General features: G+C 43.0%; 1 protein-coding gene across 1 annotated transcript in view; it reads right to left on the bottom strand.

The window, feature by feature from the left end:
- The window catches only part of GLB1 (galactosidase beta 1), a 141,856-nt gene that overhangs the window by 100,493 nt on the left and 21,707 nt on the right, over positions 1-19,656 (bottom strand). Inside the window, exons 4-6 of the mRNA XM_068238312.1 lie at positions 17,319-17,379; positions 6,733-6,827; positions 1,643-1,823 (exon numbers count right to left, since the gene is read on the bottom strand). Coding sequence (XP_068094413.1) covers positions 1,643-1,823; positions 6,733-6,827; positions 17,319-17,379 — 337 coding nt within the window. The remainder of the gene's footprint in view (positions 1-1,642; positions 1,824-6,732; positions 6,828-17,318; positions 17,380-19,656) is intronic.

Below are 19,656 nucleotides of genomic sequence, written 5' to 3'. Positions count from 1 at the left end.
GGGACCCCGAGCTCTGCCTGGGGCTTCTTCCAGCTCACCTCGCCGCCTATGGTGAGCTGGAAGAAGCCCCAGGTAAGTGTATTCTTAATTTCAGGCACTGCTCGGGGTCTGCTCCCTTCAAGTGCGCCTCCCAGGAATCCGAGTACTCAATTGTAGTGATGAGGCCTGGAACCCACTAGAAAGTGCAAAACGCTATTGCTTGCGATTTGTGATACCATTTTGCAAGCGATTTTGGGAGTGATTTTTCTGCTCCTATACAATTCATTAGAATGGAAACGCTCCCAAAATGCTGCATGTCCTGCAATTGCCATATCCTTAATCGCAATTGCTCTGGTGAAATCGGTCACATCCACTTACATTGGCAGAGCATTTAGGGAAGACGCTAGCGATTGAAATCGCTCCCTAAACGATAAAAAAAATGCTCTAGTGGGTTCCAGGCCTGAGAGAAGTCACAGCTGGGACGTTTGGCGGGAGGACACTAGAGTATCCAGAGGAAACCCACACAACATGTGGAAAACATACAAACTTCATGCAGATATAGTGTCCATGAAGCAGAACAATTTTTTTTAACTCCTCCAAAAATTGAATTATGCATTGTAAATACCGTATATACACACAATTGCTACCTTGGACCGTGACAGCATGAATGCCATCAGAAATTCTAAAACATGCAAGGTTGGAGGTTGTGGTAGCAAATGTCTCGGTTAATAAAAGCAGTATCAATTGGCAGTTTGCTTGCATCAATAAGTGACATCAGTGGTGGGCAGCTTATAGTTTTTAGTAACCTAACCCCTTATTTAACTTTATAAAAAGTGAGGTGATTGACAATTTACAACGATAGTTATGATCGATTGTTCATAACCATACCACCAGCAGAAGCACTGAAGTTTCTTTCGGACAGGATACTGGATGCCAGGCAAAAGTGGACTTTAATGGCATGCTGTGCCAATTGGGGCAGGTGTCATGTTACAATTCGTGTGTTATTGAGAATTGAGTTCCTATATTGTTTGAGGATAGTGTTTGATTGTCGGGGGGGAGGGTCTGAAGTTTGTTGCAAATAAAATGACTCAGGTTAGGACAAAATTCTGCATCAGGGCCCAGAGGTGTGAAGCTATGCCATTGGTTGAACAATGGTAGTTATGTGCATAATAACAGTGAAAACAGGATAAAAAAAAAAGAAAAAAAAAAGCTTACACTGTGGTTAATGGCCTAAACAAGGGGTTTAAACCCTTGTCAACTTAGAGCCAATTATTTTTAATAAATACTGGCCAGGTTTATAAGATTGCTGTGTTCTCCTGGTGATTAACACCAAAGAAAGAGATTCTCTCTCAATTCAAGAATTGCCAGTGCTTCAACAACTTTCACCAGATCATAAAGCATAATGCAGTTCTCAAAACAGATTGTGAATAATTTGAGTGTAATGTAGCTGCTGCTCTTGAGCAGAAAAGAAAATGGGAATTATAATAAGCAGATGCAAGGTCCAGACAGGAATTCAATAAACGTATTGAATCCCAAAACAGAGTGCAATGAAAATTATTATATATTCCAAACAATATACATCAGAAGCAAAACATCGGAACTAGGGCTTAAATGTTTTGTCCGATATTTCATTACATGTTTCATATCAAATAAACATACTAACCTGGTCCGAAATCCACAGTTGTATACAAGCCTTCAATGGTTCCACATCTTACATATGGAAGACCAGAGCCATCAGTTGTAAACAAAACCACTTCATCCCCTAGGTTTTGCCGAAAAAGTTTTGTTAGATGGCGCAAGTAATTATAATCACAAGTGAAGTAGCTTCCGAATTCATTTTCGACCTGTTAGACAAATGAAAAAAAAAACATATGCTCATTTCTTAAAGTATTCCTTTCACTAACAGAAAAGTCTTAAAGGGCCACTATCACGAAAAAAGTAGGCAGTTAAAATCTGACAGAACCGACGGGTTTTGAGCCAGTCCATCTCATCATGGAGGATTCTCAGGTTTTTCTTTGTTTTCAACAGCATTTCCTCCTGGTGCCGTTTACTGTGATTAGGTTCCAGGGAACCAAATCACAGTAACTGCACCATGAAAAAAGAATGGAAACCAGGGTCCATTGGCTGAAAAAAAACAACCCCAAAGCATTAGGTTCCACCACCATGATTGACAGTGGGGATGGTGTTCTTTGGATTGAAGGCTTTCCCCTTTTTACGCCAAATGAAGGAAACATCATTGTGATCAAACAATTAAATTTTTATTTCACAGAAGACCAGAAGTCTTCTTCTTTGTCCAGATGAGCATTTGCAAAGGCCAAGCGAGCTTTTGTGCACCTTATCTGGAGAAGTGGTGTCCTTTGTCTGCATCAGTGGAACCCAGCAGTGTGCAGTGTCCACTGGATTGTGTGCCTTGAGACATTGCCAGTAGCAGAGCCCAGATTCACCAGGATGGCGTTGTGGCTGGATAGTGTAATGGTTAAGGGCTCTGGGTCCGAATCTCGGCTCTGCCTGTTCAGTAAGCCAGCCTTCTAGGTATTCAGTAGGAGACCTTGGGCAAGTCTCCCTAACACTGCTACTGGCTATAGAGCGCGTCCTAGTGGCTGCAGCTCTGGCACTTTGAGTCAGTCAGGAGAAAAGCGCGATATAAATGTTCTGTGTTTGTTTATCACATCTCCCACTATCCTCCTGGCCAGCACAGGTGTCCCTTTTGGCTTCCGACCACATTCTCATAAATTTTCCACAGTGCAGAACATCTGGTTTGTTCTTATTTATAATACTTTGCACTGTAGCCACTGGAACTGGAAAACATTTAGAAATGGCCTTGTAACCCTGTTCTGACTTGTGAGCAGCCACAATGTGCAGCCGCAGGTCCTCACTGAGCTCCTTTGTCTTAGCCATGACTGTCCACAAACCAACTGCAGAGAGCTGCTGTTTTTCACCTGTTGAATTGATTAAAAAAAAACAGCCGTTCCCTATTAATCAGGGTAATTAGGATGCTTTAGAACAGCTTGGACAATTTGGAATGGTATAGAACTTTGGATTTTCCCACAGACTGTGACAGTTTGTGAAGGGTATGAATAATTTTGGACTGGACACTTTTTGCTCAAATTTAACCTATTTTGGTTTCTGGACGTAGAAAATACGTCCAGAAACCATGTGCGCTACCGCGCGCCCCCGCGGCCGATCGCGCGCGTGCACGCGCACTCCCGGCCGCGGATTCGGTAGTCAGGGAATCAATGTATCGGACTATGAAGTCCGATCACTGATTCCTCTCCCCCGCTGAAAAAGCGACAGCTTCTCTCGGAAGCTGCGCCTTTTCTGGCCATTCACTTCCTGATGCGCCACTCTAAGCGTATGTTACGCTTAGAGTGACGTCATGTAAACAAACTCATGGCCGCCATCTTGTGGCCAAAAAGTAATACTACACCTGAAAATAGAAATGAATTAAAATCAACACACATTTACATTATAAATCTATTGTTTACCCCCCACCCTCCCAAAACTACCCAAATAAAATGTTTACTATAAATAAAAAAACCATTACAATAAAAAAAAAAAAAAAAAAACATGTAAATATTTACCTAAGGGTCTAAACTTTTTAAATATCAATGTAAAGATGAAATATTTCTATATTTTTTTTATTTTAAACTTGTTAATAGTGATGGATGCAAAATGGAAAAAATGCACCTTTATTTCCAAATAAAATATTGTCGCCATACATTGTGATAGGGACATAATTTTAACGGTGTAATAACCGGGACATATGGGCATATACAATACGTGAGTTTTAATTATGGAGGCATGTATTATTTTAAAACTATAATGGCTGAAAACTGAGAAATAATGAATTTTTCCATTTTTTTCTTATTCTTCCTGTTAAAATGCGTTTACAGTAAAGTGGCTCTTAGCAAAATGTACACCCCAAAGAAAGCCTAATTGGTGGCGGAAAAAACAAGATATAGATCAGTTAATTGTGATAAGTAGTGATAAAGTTATAGGCTAATGAATGGGAGGTGAACATTTCTCTCGTGAAAACCACGGAACCTGAATGGGTTAAATATAAACTGAGAATTTTTTTTCCTCAATAAACCTTTTGTACATCGTTTTATTAGCCTGCATGCATATAGAGAGTTTAGCCTGTCTAATTCCTCCACGTTAGTCTCTAATAAGTTGTAATTTGATCTCTCCTCTGTCACCTGACTGCCATGGCAGATACGCTCATTTGAAAGCACAGGATGACAATATAGCCATTTGGTTCCCAATGGTTTCTGAGCTAAGTGCTTCTGCCTTACGGTTACCGATTTTTTGCCTACATTTTGACTACTCTCAGCCTGCCGCCTGCACCGACCTCTGCCTGGATTTTGACTACTCTCAGCCTGCCGCCTGCACCGACCTCTGCCTGGATTTTGACTACTCTCTGCCTGCCTGAGGTGTACAGTTTAACAAAGTTTATTCATAAATGTTATTAATTCAACAAATGTGTTCTAGTCTTATTTATATGCAGAAGGTCTACCAGGCTTTTATTCTGACATATTTTGGTGAGTTATGACTTAAGAATTGGAGGCCTAAAATTCTTGGAAAAAAAAAAAAAAAAAAAAAAAAGCCACACACACAAAAAAAAAAAAGTCTGCTTTTGACTCTAAATTCCACACAGAAATGCACCGCCAGGGAAGTTAAACCCACAGCAAGCAAGAAAATACACAAAATCATTTTGATAGTACTTTTTGTACTACTTTTGGTACTTTTTAAATTGCAAAATGCAGAAAAGGTATTTTTATGTTTCAAAATTTTTATTGAAGTTTTTGAAAATTTTAACAAGAATACAAAACAAATGGAGGTAACAAGAAAAGTATAACTGTAGTAAACAATGAGGTAACGACATGCAATATAGCAATTTCTCATCAACCTGGAGTGAAAACAGAAAAGGTATTTTTAATAGAATATTAAAAATTATTACCTAGGAGAAAACGAAGAAAAAAGAGAGAATTGCATATGGGCCTGGATGTCCGTTCTAGAGTACTGAATATAATTATTTGTCCTTTTATACATATTTTATATTCATTTTTGGTGAATTGTTTGGTAAGTAGTGCATTTATCTGGGACTTTACATTTTGATTGGTGTTTGGTGTGACGCTTGAAAAGTGCTGCAGGCCTTATCAATAACGGCACCTGAGGTAGAGGGAGGTTTGTGAGGAGTGGGAAGCACACCAATCTACCAACCAATTATGTTTTGTAATTGATGCCAGCAAAAAATGAACAAGCCAGATCATAATGCAATCTGGCTCAATCTACCAGTTGACTTGTCTGGATCAATTGTCTACCTGGATTAAAATTATTGGCAACTAAAAATGATTAGCGAGGACATTTTAGCTTAATAAAATCAGCATTTTCCTGTCTACAGGAACCAGCATGATGGGTTAAAATGGAACCTTGTATGGGGCTAATAACATTTGATAGTGGATACTGGCAGTGTGAGTAGCTCCCAAATCAAATTATCCTCAGGTAAAGTTTGCCTAAAAGGTGGCCACACACGATACAATAAAATGATCCGATTTTATGGCAATTCGAAAAAAACAATCAGATCTCCCGAAAAAAAAAATCGAAAGCTTTTTTTTTTTTCATTCGAATGAAAAATCTGATCGGGTTTCCTGTTTTCTTCGATTTTTATCGATCCGGAATGCCAGATATTTTTCTTCAATCTTTCCAAAGATTGTATAGTGTGTGTTAGATTGTCAATTTATTAATATACACACCCTAGCAATTTTGTCAGAGTTTCCAATCAATTTTATCATAATAAATGGGGAAAAATTGAATATACGTGTATGGTACATTGGTCATATTTTTCAAATGTTACAATCAGTCAGAAAAATTGATTGCAATTCTTAAATTGATCAGATATTTAAAAAAATTGTATGGTGTGTGTGCCCACCTTAAAGAGACTCCGTAACAAAAATTGCATCCTGTTTTTTATCATCCTACAAGTTCCAAAAGCTATTCTAATGTGTTCTGGCTAACTGCAGCACTTTCTACTAACACAGTCTCTGTAATAAATCAATGTATCTTTCCCCTGTCAGACTTGTCGGCCTGTGTCTGGAAGGCTGCCAAGTTCTTCAGTGTTGTGGTTCTGCTATGAACTCCCCTTTATGCAGACTGCCTGTGTGTTATTTAGGATTAGAGCAGCTTCTCTCTTCTCTCTCTTATCTTTTACAAGCTGGATAAATCGTCCTCTGAGCTGGCTGGGCTTTCACATACTGAGGAATTACAAACAAGGGCAAAGCTATTTGCAGGAAGAAAAGAGCAGCCTGAAACTTCAGTGCATGGGGGAAAGAAACACACAAATGATCTCTTGAGATTCAAAAGGAAGGCTGTATACAGCCTGCTTGTGTATGGATGTATTTTCTATGTGTGGACATACTGTACATCAACCTACTTCCTGTTTTGGTGGCCATTTTGTTTGTTTACAAACAAACTTTTTAAAACTGTTTTTAACCACTTTTAATGCGGCGAGGAGCGGCGAAATTGTGACAGAGGGTAATAGGAGATGTCCCCTAACGCACTGGTATGTTTACTTTTGAGCGATTTTAACAATACAGATTCTCTTTAAGTTTGAGTTCAGCACTCCCTATTTCTGGTTCCAGTAGATCAAAATAAATATTCAATAACAAACACTCTCTTTCTAAATCGGATTATACTTCAGTTACATTTTAGCACAAGCGTTTCGATTAATATTTGTAACACTTTAAATGTATTTACTTGTATGGTTATAATAGGTCCTCCATTTTGATAAAGTAGAGGTTTCATCTTGGGGAGGAATACATTCATCCAGGTATCCACAGCCTGAAGGTAGTCTTATAAAGATAAAACATTTTAATTTTTATTACATGGCTCAAAAAGAATAAAAACTCAGATTTGAGTATTACAATTAACAATACAAGGACAGAACAGTTAATGCATACATATATTCACCAATGCAGAAAGCTACTATAACCTAATTATAATCACATAATAGCTCAGGGATTCAATACCTGTAGTATATTCCTTTATTGGAGAAAAATGTATTAGAAAAAAAGCCACTAGGAACAAATAAAAAGGTCTTGGATATGAACACCAAGTATACTCGATTATTATCGGATATAAACAGAAGTCGGGTACTCAATTTTAAATAGTCTTGCCATCACACTTGCCCCTGGCTGGTCCCATTGTCCATTTACTGTACATCACTGTAAGTGGTCCTGCAGCCAGGGCCGGCCCTAGACTTTTTGCCGCCTGAGGCAAACTTAGAAAAAATTGCCGCCCCCAAGCCGTGGGTGGGGTGGGGGGGGGGGGGCGCCAAGCTAGAGGGGTAGCGGGCAGGAAGGGGGTATTGGGCCTAGCGGTGGGGAGCTAGGGGAGCTTTAAAATTGTTACGTAGCGGCCGATAGTAAGAGGGACGGGCGGGGATCACTCGCCTCTTCTGGTTCCAGCGTGCGCTCCACTGACGTCACTTCCTGCAACGCCGCCCACTGTATTGTAAGTGGACAGTGTTGCAGGAAGTGACGTCAGTGGAGCACACGCTGGAACCGGAAGAGGTGAGTGATCCCCGCCCGTCCCTCTTACTATTGGCAGCTACGTAACTATTTAAAGCTGGAGGTGGAGCGCAGATCGGGGGACCCAGGCGAGGGAGAGGGGGGGTCCGACCCCCCCTTCCCACCGCTAGGCCCAATAACCCCTTCCTGCCCACTACCCCTCCAGCTCGGCGGCCGGCCCCCCGCACCCACGGGCGGGCGGTTGCCGCTCCCCTAGGAGTGCCGCCTGAGGCAAAAGTTTCACCCCGCCACATGAGCGGGCCGGCCCTGCCTGCAGCTATTGGTGTACCCCTTCTGCCACCAAACATACCCCTGTAATATACTAAAGAAGCTCTTAAAATATAAGGTCCTGCGCAGTGTGCAGAGCTGAACACTTTGTCTCTCCCTCTTCCCCATTAGTTCCACTAAGCCACTTATGCTTCCCCCACCACATGTGGAGTAACAACAAAATGGAGTGTGCTGTAGAGGGTCATCAACAGGTACCAATGCTCTATTTCCCCAGCCAACCCTTCACTTCAGCTGACTCCTGCAGACCTTCCATTTTCTCTAGCCACTTGTATTTGTGTCTGCTATTTGCAGCAATTGTGTATTGAAAGAGATCTGGACCTGCTCGCCACCAAGAGGAGAACAGGATCCCGATACATATGTCGGCTATGACATTTGTATTGTAGGATGCCCAGTCAGGTAGGTGATAGGGGTAGCAGCTCTCAACAGATACCAACTGTTTCACATAAAAAGGATGCTTACAGCTTTTGGAGGTATGAACGGGAAGGACAAATATGCTGTGCTTTTGAACTGGCACAGACTTTAGACCGGGCTCCTACCTGTATGCATGCATGCGCACAAGGCAAATAAAATTACATGCACATACATATGTCGGCTATGACCTGCCATCTCCAAGAAAGCAACAGATGCTGCTGGTACAAGTGCCATGGCATCCTATGTTGTAATTTCCAGGTTGGTCATCTTAATTGCCGCCTTTTTTTATTGCTTACAATCATGCACATTTGAATTAAAGCTCTTGAGGGCCACATACAATAACAGACCGGCTGAGGTTACTCACTTATGGTAGCAGGCATTGCTGCTGAGTTAACTAGCTCACCACTGAGGGGTTTTTCCCCTTGTGGGCTAGAGCAAATTTCACCTTTCAGCACTCCTCCCTTTCATTTGCCAATAACTATCACTACTTATATCAATGAAATTATCTTTACTTTTTTTTTCCCCCACCAATTAAACTTTCTTAGGGTGGAATGTTTTGCTAAGAATTTTACGCTAAATGCATTTTCACTGGAATAATAAGAAAAAAAATGGAAAAAAAATATTCTTATAGTTTTAAAATACATGCTACTGTAATTAAAACCCACTTATCCCATTTATTACAACATTTAAAATATTTCCCTAGTACAATTGGTATGGCGACAATATTTTATTTGGAAATAAAAGTGTATTTTAACCACTTCCGGGTTTCAAGTGGTTTGGATGATCTGTGCTGCTGGGGCTCTTCAGCCCGCAGCACAGATCAGATAGCAGGCAGGGCGATCAGACTCCCTCCCCCCCTTTTTTACCCACTATGGGGATGTCCTGCTGGGGGGCGGTCTGATCGCCGCCGCGCTGCTGTGCCTAGCGGGGGGCTCCTCAAATACGAGCGGCCGTTGCCATGGAAACCGCTTCAGGATTCAGGGGCGTACTTATGCGTACGCAGAATCCTGAAGTGGTTAATTATTCATCTAACAAGATGACAATATATTTGGCCCTTTCTGGTTAAAATGACACCACATATGCCTTATTTCATTATTAGCAGGGCACGTGGCAATCACATGCATGTCTGTAGTAATCAGATGTGGTTATATCTGGATGTATCTGTATTAAAAAAAAAACAAAAAAAAAAAAACTTTAGGATAGAAAATGAGGGAAATTAAGTCTAACAACCGCAATGGTTTTTATAAAAAAAAAAAAAAAAAAAAATCAAAAATTTACCTTTTTATTAATCAGATCAAATATAGAAAAACATACAACTAATAAAAAAAAAAAAAAAAAAAAAAATGTAGTAACAAGGTGGCCACCCCCCTCACCCCAGGCGCCGTCACTCACACACTTAAACACAGCCTCTATTTAGATGGTGGTAGCACAATCCCCTGCATGAAATGATGACACCTATGTGTTAGTCACCCAGGTAAAATGAAATGAGACAAATGAGTGCACTGTTCACACGTTTGGTAGCAAGTCAGGCAAGCAAAGTTTAGTGAATTAAATAGCAGTTTGTATGCAAACAGGCAAAGTTCAGCATAGATAGCAGCCACATGCACTAAGGAAAAGATGCATAGCTCTCAATTCAGCATAAGCAGCAGGCACAGACACTTTGTATTGTGGGCCAGTCACTGGCAAAAGATAATCACTGATTTAGGCAGCAAACATAGGTGCACTGTAAACAGTTCATAGCCAGCATGTAGAGAAAACAGCAAGAGCCAAAGTTGTTATTTCAAACGAACTAAAACAGCCCCGCTAATCTTCAGGGACTCACGTGCAAAGAAAATATATCTCATATGGCCTCAAAAAGAGGTGGCTGCTGTGCTGTAGACGTATATATTACCCATCCTGTGTTTGCATGAGATCCAGCCATACGTGGCTACCATCCAGAGAAGTTTGTTCCAGAGCATACAGGGTTCAATCCTGGATCGGTGGATCATGCACAAGAGACGGGGCTGATGAGATGCGGCGGACAGCGTCCCGCAAGCCGCGGTGGAGAGTAGGGAAGGACAGAAGGCAACTCACGGATCACCACGCCGGGAGACACAACATGTTTCACTGGCAGGCGGCCAGCTTTCTCAAGGGAGGCGTGATTAGCTTGCGTCACCTAATCCAGAGCTTCTTATAGGACATAGTTCCAGGTCCACCGGATACACGTCACGAACCAGCGTGGCCGCCCACCAGCCGCACCCCCGTTTCGTCCGCAGGAACCAAAGACACCCACGGCAAGGACGGGGGAATAGACAGCAGAGGGCACGCTAGGCCCCACCCTACAACTTCCACCCCGTGGAGCGCAGGAAGTACAAAGAGACCTGCGCGCACAGCGTGAGGGAAGGGGGAGGGGGGAGGACCCTTGGAACGCAACATTTAGACCAAAATTAGGTTTAATACCAGAAAGAGAAATATACAGAAAAACAAAATCTATATCAATTTTCAGGAATAGGCTATAAACAAAACTTCACCCACACTAGAAAGACCCACACATATTAAATCCTTTTACATAGAGACATATCGCGTACCACGCCACGATCAGCATGAAATCTTGCTGTCATACTATCATTAAAGGGGACCAGTGTTTTAAAGGTGTTTTTGCAATGTATCTGTACAGCATTAGGGCCCCAAACTGTCACCGTAGCAATCGCATCCGATCGGCGGCAGTCATAAAGTTAAAAAACAGGTGTATTACAGGGGTTAACAAGGGGTTAATAGGCTAGGTAAACATCAGGAAAACATTTAAAATGCATGTTTATGCATATGTATAAAATGTGTATTTGTTCTAGAATAAAATGCACTGTAAATTACTTTTTCCCATCTCACTATCACTTACAGTAAGCAGTAAATATCTGACAAATTTTAGAGGTGGTTGTGCGGGTAGCAGAGCAGAGGTGTGAGAGAACGCGGAAAAGCCGCCGCGTGTACTGCTGAGAAGGCGGCTGATTCCGCGTCCAATGTGGCGGTTTGCACGCGGAAGCGTGCGTCTGGTAACAGGGCAGAACGCGGAAAAGCCGCCGCATGTAACTACAATAAAGCGGCTGGTTCCGCGTCCAGCGCGGCGGTTTGCACGCGGCAGCGTGTGTCTGGTGTGGCTGAGTCTGTTAGTGCACACAGGCTTAGGAATGCGCGCGCGCGCTGAGAGGCAGAACTCTTGTACTGGGCAAGGAGAGGTCAGCTGATCACGCCGATCAGCTGACTTCAGAGCAGGATACTATTGGTTGATCAATTAGGGGTGGTGCCGGAGAGCACTACTCCATACATAGTTACTGCTGGCCAGTCTCAAGTTGTCTGCCGTTGCGAACACTACGTGGAAGCACTCAGACCTTAGTCAGATCCAACAGTGTGTTTGAACCAGGTGGACCTGGGAATTCACACTGAGCCAGATTACTTACTGTTATTCTGTTTATGCTTAGACTAGTTCCAGGGTGTAGAGACCAAGGACCTCACACCCAGACTATGCATTGTTGATATCTGTTATGATTTACTGCTTTCCTGACTATCCCTCTGATCTCTGATTCGGTACCTCGCATATCTGATATTCCGTTGCCAGACCCTGCTTGTCTTGAATACCGAATCAGTCTTCTGTTTTGTACTTTATCTGTCAGTACGTTGCCGACCAGGCGTGCCCGACCTCGAGAGCCATCTCTCCTCTTAAGAGATAGTCTCCAGATCAGATAGTGACATCCACCTTCAGGTGTCACTCACTCTCTGGTCCTTCCTATCTCCAGCCTGACTCCACACCTTGGAGAGTCTCAGGCTGCTGGAAGGTTTCTGTGTCCTCAAGAGCAGTATTCCATGCTGCTTCTGGTCACTTGCTCAGCAGGTGCATTACTCAAAGTATTACTGTTACACCAAACACTCACATACCTTAGGTGTCCAGAGGTTAGCAATATATCTGCATTCTTGGTGATACTGCAGATCACCAATCAGATTCTCTCTGCGTGCTGACACCAATCGTTACAAGAGGGGAGAGTGAGTGTGCGGGCATAAAAAATACACAGCAGAAGCTGCCAGTTTCTGGCCTACAGTGCGGGCATAAAAAATACACAGCAGAAACTGCCAGTTCCTGGCATACAGTGCAGGCATACAAATCGCAGCAGAATCTGCCATCTGTACCCAGCCAGGCATTTCTTGACTGACTTTTTTCTTCTTCACTCCATCTGCCAAATCAAGCTATCCCAGTGCAGTTTTCAACTTTTTCCTTCTAACGCAGATTTCCAATAAACTACATCTTTTACTGCCAATATTGATCCCAAAATGTCCAGGAAAAGAAAAGTTGACGGTGAAGGCAGACAATTTAATGACAAATGGGAAAATGAATACATGTTTGTGCTTAGAGAGGGCAAACCAGTGTGTATATTGTGTTATGAGACAGTGTCTGTGATTAAAGAGTACAATATACGTCGTCATTTTGACACCAAACATGGTGTTAAGTATGGCAAATATACCTTGGAAGAAAAGCATAAAATTGTTAAAGAACTAAAAGGCAAACTACAATCACAGCAACAAATGTTTACAAAGGCTACAGCGAAAAATGATGCTGCAGTTAAAGCAAGCTTTATAGTGGCTGAAGAAATTGCCCGTACTTCAATGTGTTTTTCAGAGGGTGCCTTTTTGAAGCAATGCATGCTAAAAGTGTGTGAGCAAGTATGCCCAGACCAGATACAGAGTTTTCAAAATGTTAGTTTGTCAAGAAACACCATTGCAGACAGAGTTCAGGAACTCTCAGGAAATCTATCATCACAGCTGGCCGAACAGGCATGCAGTTATCTCGCTTTTTCACTTGCTATCGATGAAAGCACAGACAACACTGATACAGCGCAGCTGTCCATCTTTATACGTGCCACGAAGACCGACCTCTCTGTCACTGAGGAACTTTTGGATGTAGCTTCCATGCATGGGATGACGACTGGTAGAGATATATTTGAGGCTGTGGAGAAATCCATAAATAATTTTAAATTACCCTGGGAAAAGTTGGTGGGGCTAACTACTGATGGTGCACCTGCAATGTGTGGAGAAAAGAAAGGCTTGGTTGGACTAATGAAGGAAAGAATGCAAAAAAGTCACTGCCACACACCCCTGATTACTTATCATTGCATTATCCACCAAGAGGCTATGTGTGGAAAAGTTCTGGAAATGAATGACAGAATGACCACAGTCATTAAAACTGTTAACTTTATACGGGCACGTGGCCTGAATCATCGCCAGTTCCATCAGTTTTTACAGGAGGTGGGTGCAGAGCATGGAGACGTGCTATACCACACAGAAGTAAGATGGCTGAGCAAGAGCGCAGTCCTGAAAAGATTTTTTGAGCTCAGAGAACAAATTGCTCTTTTCATGGAAAGTAAAGGAAAGCCCTTGCCTGAACTGTCGGATCCCGCCTGGTTATATGATTTTGCTATGATGTGTGACATATGCGAGCATCTCACCCAACTGAATCTGAAGCTGCAGGGACGCAAACAAGTCATCGCGAATATATCGGACATGATCACAGCATTCCAGCGTAAACTTCAACTATGGAAGTTCCAACTGGAACAGGACAATCTTGCCCACTTTCCCGTTTGTTTGAGTATCTCAACCACTGTTTCTGGTGCTTTTCCTTGCAGTCGGCTGGCTACCAAAGTTAGCCGTTTACTGAGTGAATTTGAGCGGCGCTTCTCTGACTTTAGAACACAGCACTCAGGCTTTGACATCTTTGCCAATCCTTTTACAGTTGATGTCAACAATGTGCCCCATCACCTTCAGATGGAGATAATCAAGCTTCAGTCTGACAGTGGCCTGAAATCAAGGTTTCAAGATGTTGAAATTGAGGACTTCTACCCTCTACTGCCCCCTGACTCAATGCCAAAGCTCCGACTTCATGCTGCCTGTGTTTTATCCATGTTCGGGAGCACCTATCTTTGTGAACAGATGTTTTCAATAATGAATCTGAACAAAAACAAGCACAGATCACGCATCACCGATGACAACCTCCATGCTGTTTTGCGGGTTGCTACAGCCCAAGAAATAAAACCGAACTCATTGATCCGGGGAAAACGGATCTAGCCAGAAAACAAAACAATGAGCATTTTAGGTACATTCCAATATTACTGTTTTGCTTGATAGCATGTGAGTTGGTTTGACAGCCCTGTTAAGGAAAAAGATTGTTCCACTCATTTTAAATTCACATTTCGGGTTAACATTGTCAGTTTATGACTGTTCAATAAACCATTCGGCCCGCGATTTAGGCTGGGTTTTAGATTTCGGCCCCTTCTCTGATTGAGTTCGACACCCCTGAGTTAACCACTTTAGGAGGAGAGCAATTTTCACATATCACCACTGCTTCCATTCATTCGCCAATAACTTTATTATTCCTTATCACAGCTAAATGATCTATATATTATTATTTTTTTCAGGACAACTTAGGCTTTAAGGCCTTGTTCACATTGCGTTCTGTTCGCGTGTCCGTCCGAGTTTGGCATTTTTTGAGGAGATTTTTATTTCAGATTCCCAGCGCTTACGTGCGCGCTGTTTTTTGTGAACCGCTTTTTCTAAGCGGTTTTGCAGAGCGATTGTGTTTTTACACTTCCTGATGGTAGTCAGGAAATGAACTCTTTGACCTGGAAAATAATAAATACAATGTATTTATTCTTAAAAATGCAAACGCAAAAGCACAAAGCAATTTTGTGAGCATTTGCGTTTTTCCTATACCTTCCATTGAGGCAAAATCGCCTCAAAAATGGCCCGTGCACCACCAATGTGAACTTTCAGGGCGATTTTGAAAAATCGACTGCGCTTAAAAAACAAAGCGAAAAACTTACAGAATATGCGAAAATGTAATTGCTTTTGATACAGTCTGTGACTAAAAAGAATACACAAGACATGGGCCTCAACCCTAAAACTTTCTAAACTCCATTCTACAACTTATCAGGGTTAAAATGTTACCACATACAGTATGTCTCTTGTAGTTTTGCTAAGACTTTCCCTAGTTTGATGATCATTTTAAAATTTTTTATTTTTTTTTTTATGTTGGATTGAGTTTGTCCCTATCCATTTTTTATGTGATGTGTGTCCAAGCTTTAAAGGAGTTGTCAGGCCAAATTTAATAAAATAAACGATACTTACCGGGGGCTTCCTCCAGCCCCAAGCTCCCAGGACCTCACTCGCCGCAGCTCTGCCTGCAGCCGTTTGCCGGAGCTCCGTCCTGGTCCCCGGCGATGACGTCAGAGCGACCTCCAGGTTGCTCTGTACTGCGCGATTGGCGCTGTCAATCACCACCGCGTGGGCCGGAGCGGACTGCGCAGGCACAGTAGTTCTACACCTGCGCAGTCCGCTCCGGCCCACGTGGCAGTGATTGACAGCGCCGATCGCGCAGGCGCAGTACAGAGCGACCTCCAGGTCGCTCTGACGTCATCGCTGGGGACCGGGATGGAGCTCCGGCAAACGGCTGTGGGCAGAGCTGCGGCAAGGGAGGTCCTGGGAGCTTGGGGCTGGAGGAAGCCCCCGATAAGTAGCGTTTATTTTATTAAAATTTGACCTGACAACTCCTTTAAGACCCACCAAAACGTATTCTATACTTCGTCACAATTAAAATGATAGCACATGTGCCTCAACAAAACTGGTGGTGCACTCTCCACAACTACACTGGACGTATATATCCGTCCAGATATGCTCAAATGGTTAAAGTGTACCTGTGATGGGGGCATAATAAAAAATGAATACATACCCTGGGGCTTCCTCCAGCCCCCTCGCCGTCATCCTCCGCAAGTGGCCCTGTCAAGTCGTCAAGTCGGCACGAGCGCAGTCTGGCTGTGCTTGCTCCCCATTCGCGCTCCCCTAGCCGGGAGCATTCTGCGTATGCAAAGTACTACAGTGCAGGCGCAAAACGCTCCCGTCCACGGGCACGCGACGGGGCACGTGTGCGGGCAGGCAGCGCATGCGCAGTATGCCTCTGACCGGAGGACTTAACGGGACAATTTGCAGAGGCTGCAGGCAGTGGAGAACGGTGGCGAAGAAGCGATCAGGCCGGAGGGGGATGGAGGAAGCTGTAGGTAAGTATACATTTTTTTATCACCCAATCTCAGGTTTATTTTAAAGTGCTTTCTTTTTTATTAGGAGCTAGTCACTTAAGTTAAAGGGAAAACAAAAAACAAAAACAAAAAAACAAAAAAAAAAAAACACACAACATGTAAAACTTTGCGATCAGCAGATGCAACCCAGAACCTCTCTGAACTCAAAAGGAACCTGAGGTGAGAGGGATGCTGACATTTATTTAAATTTTAAACCATAGCAATTGCCCAACAGTCCAGTTGAACCTCTGCCTCTAATAATTTTAGCCATAGCTCCAGAACAAGCATGCAGATCAGATGTTTCTGACAAGATTAGCTGCATGCTTGTTTCAGGTAGGCCATTCAGACACTACTAATGAAAGATCAGAAGGAATGCAAGGCCACTGGTTAGGTTTAAAGGGAAATAAATATGGTAGCCCCCATATCCCTCTCACTTCAGATTTCCTTTAACCACTTCAGTAACAGGGGTCTTTGGCCCCTTAAAGACCAGAGACCGCTGGTACCAGAAACCGGCACATAAAAACGAATCACCGCTCAAACGCACTGCTACCGCCATCCACGCCACACTCCCATCACCTCAGGCCATCCACTCTGCCGTTTATGATGGCAGAGCTCTGTGAGCTGGTCAGAAGCCGCTTTCCTTGGCTCCTGACCGCATGATCAATGTAAGCCAATGGGCGTTGCTTACTTTGATGACAGGGTCAGGAGCCAACAAAATAGGCTCCAGACCAGCTCACAGAGTTCTGCCGTTATAAAGGCAAGTGAGCTGCAGCAGGCAGACAGCGACGCAGTCGGCGGGAACGTGAGGTGGCAGTGAGGTGAAATCTAGACCCCGGCAGGAATAAAAGCATCTAAACAGGGCGTAGATTTCAATCACTGCCGTCGGAAAGCGGTTAAGCCCAATCACAATCTTTGTTGCCAAAGACAATAAATATGAATGGCATGGTATGAATAAGTGCTGCTAGAGAATATGCTATTTTGGTACCTGGATCAGAAGACCGAAGTACAATTGACTTTTTAGCTAAAAGCCAAGCGGGTAATCCCCCCTGCAAGAAAATAACACAAATATAATGTTACTTTACATAGGTTGAAAAAAGCAGATGTTAATAGAGTTCAGCCAGAAAATAAGGTACACTATGCTACACCCTCACATATCCCTGTCCATCCAGAGAAAGGGGAAATCCCCTTACAAGGCATGATCAGATTAGCCCCAAAGGGAAAATAAATTCTTCCATACTCCAGATGGCCATCAGATAAAATCCCTGGATCAACATTGTCAGGAACCGGCCCGCGGCACGCCTGTGTATACGGTTCCCGACTGCGGGTTTGACCAGATTAAGCGGGGAACAGCCTTATTCAAGCTAAACAAGGCTGGGACCCCTCAGAACACCTCTCACTGTCACCACTAGCTGTTCGCTAGACACTTCCACTCTGCTGTTGAGTCCTCAGCGCGCACTCCGCGTTTTCGTATTCGGGTCAGCTTTGCGCTTAGGCCAAATACGGGAACGCCACGCACCCACACACACACAGTTGCAATCTTACACTGTCGTGAAGCAAAGACCCACTAACAGTCGTTCCGAACGATACTGTTAGCCACTCTGCTGTCGCTACTCGCACTGGCGTTGTTCGTACGTTGGGTCAGCTGAGCTGCGCGCTTAGGCCAACGTATGACAAACGCCCCCACACACAATGCAATTACAATTTCATACGGTAGTGTTGCTCAAGCGTACAATTAGGCATGAACTTATACACGGTTACACTTCAGTCTCCTTTAGGCTATGAGTATTAGTTTAGTACGGCAGAAGTCAAGCTTATTAAATAATAATTTAATATCCCAGAAAAACATAGAACAATGCAGAACTTAATATATACAAAAGATTACAAAAAACAAAGTAAAAATAGTTACAAGATAAAAGTTACAAAGATAACACACACGGATATTTGCGTAAAATAAAAATGGGGATTAAAAAAACGTTACCAACTTGAAGGTCTCAACGTTGTCGGCAGGAGCATGCCGCTTGTTCGACCAGAAGTCGAGATCAACTCTAGCTATGCGCTAACTCCAAGAGCAGATACCGGTGGCTGTCCTGGGTCAGCTTAAATAGTCTGAAGTGTCCCCTGGGGCCTTTAATGTCCAGCCCCCAGGAACTAATGCACTTTCCCCGTTTGTGACATCACCGAACGCTTGTCATAATCTTGAGAACAACAAATATCCTGTTGACACTTGATTTCAAAGCAATTCCTTTTCCAGACATCCAGCATCCACTATAGTACCCACACCCAACAAAAGACTTCCTTAGCCCAATTTCCCCAGGTTACAATGTCTATACATCCAGAGATTGTTAAGTGAGACTTTCAACTCCAGGTGCAAACTTGATTAAGGCTTTTTCCTGTCTCCTGTTTTTAAAGTCTGCAGAGATTTCCAACCCCCTTCCAATAGATGTAAGTTACAGGGTATGTTTGCGTTTCTTCACCACAAGTTGACATGTGTTAGTCTTTTCCTGACTAGGCTTGCTTTGTGCATTGAGACAATGGGCCGTCTCCTGAGTTCAAAAAGCCCGGCAGATAATCCCATTAGCAGAAACTCAAAACACCTCATATGGTCAAGACAATACCCACTTCCTTGCCCCAAGCAATCAATGGCCACAGCTCCCTTCTAGCCGGCCTATATGGAACACAGGCAGAAAAATGAAAGAATATGTTCCTGTTATCCTTACATCATAAGCACCCCAATATATTCCTGACAAACACCACTGGAACTTGCCTAATAATCATAGCCATCGATGTGTTTCAACACAAGGAAAGAATCTACTCTCCTCCTTAAACGCAGATCTAGAATTTGCCATATCTACGTCCTGTAGTAATACAGTCCACATTTTAATCACTCTTACTGTAAAAAACTCTTTCCTATATACAGTGGCTTGCAAAAGTATTCGGCCCCCTTGAAGTTTTCCACATTGTGTCATTACTGCCACAAACGTGAATCAATTTTATTGGAATTCAACATGAAAGACCAATACAAGGTGGTGTACACGTGAGAAGTGAAACAATAATCATACAGGATTCCAAACATTTTTTACAAATCAATAACTGCAAAGTGGGGTGTGCGTAATTATTCAGCCCCCTTTGGTCTGAGTGCAGTCAGTTGCCCATAGACATTGCCTGATGAGTGGTAATGACTAAATAGAGTGCACCTGTGTGTAATCTAATGTCAGTACAAATACAGCTGCTCTGTGACGGCCTCAGAGGTTGTCTACGAGAATATTGGGAGCAACAACACCATGAAGTCCAAAGAACACACCAGACAGGTCAGGGATCAAGTT

The sequence above is a fragment of the Hyperolius riggenbachi genome, chromosome 5 (genome assembly GCF_040937935.1).
Source record: "Hyperolius riggenbachi isolate aHypRig1 chromosome 5, aHypRig1.pri, whole genome shotgun sequence".
In the NCBI taxonomy this organism is placed as follows: Eukaryota; Metazoa; Chordata; class Amphibia; order Anura; family Hyperoliidae; genus Hyperolius; species Hyperolius riggenbachi.
This window is presented reverse-complemented; position numbering and strand designations above follow the sequence as displayed.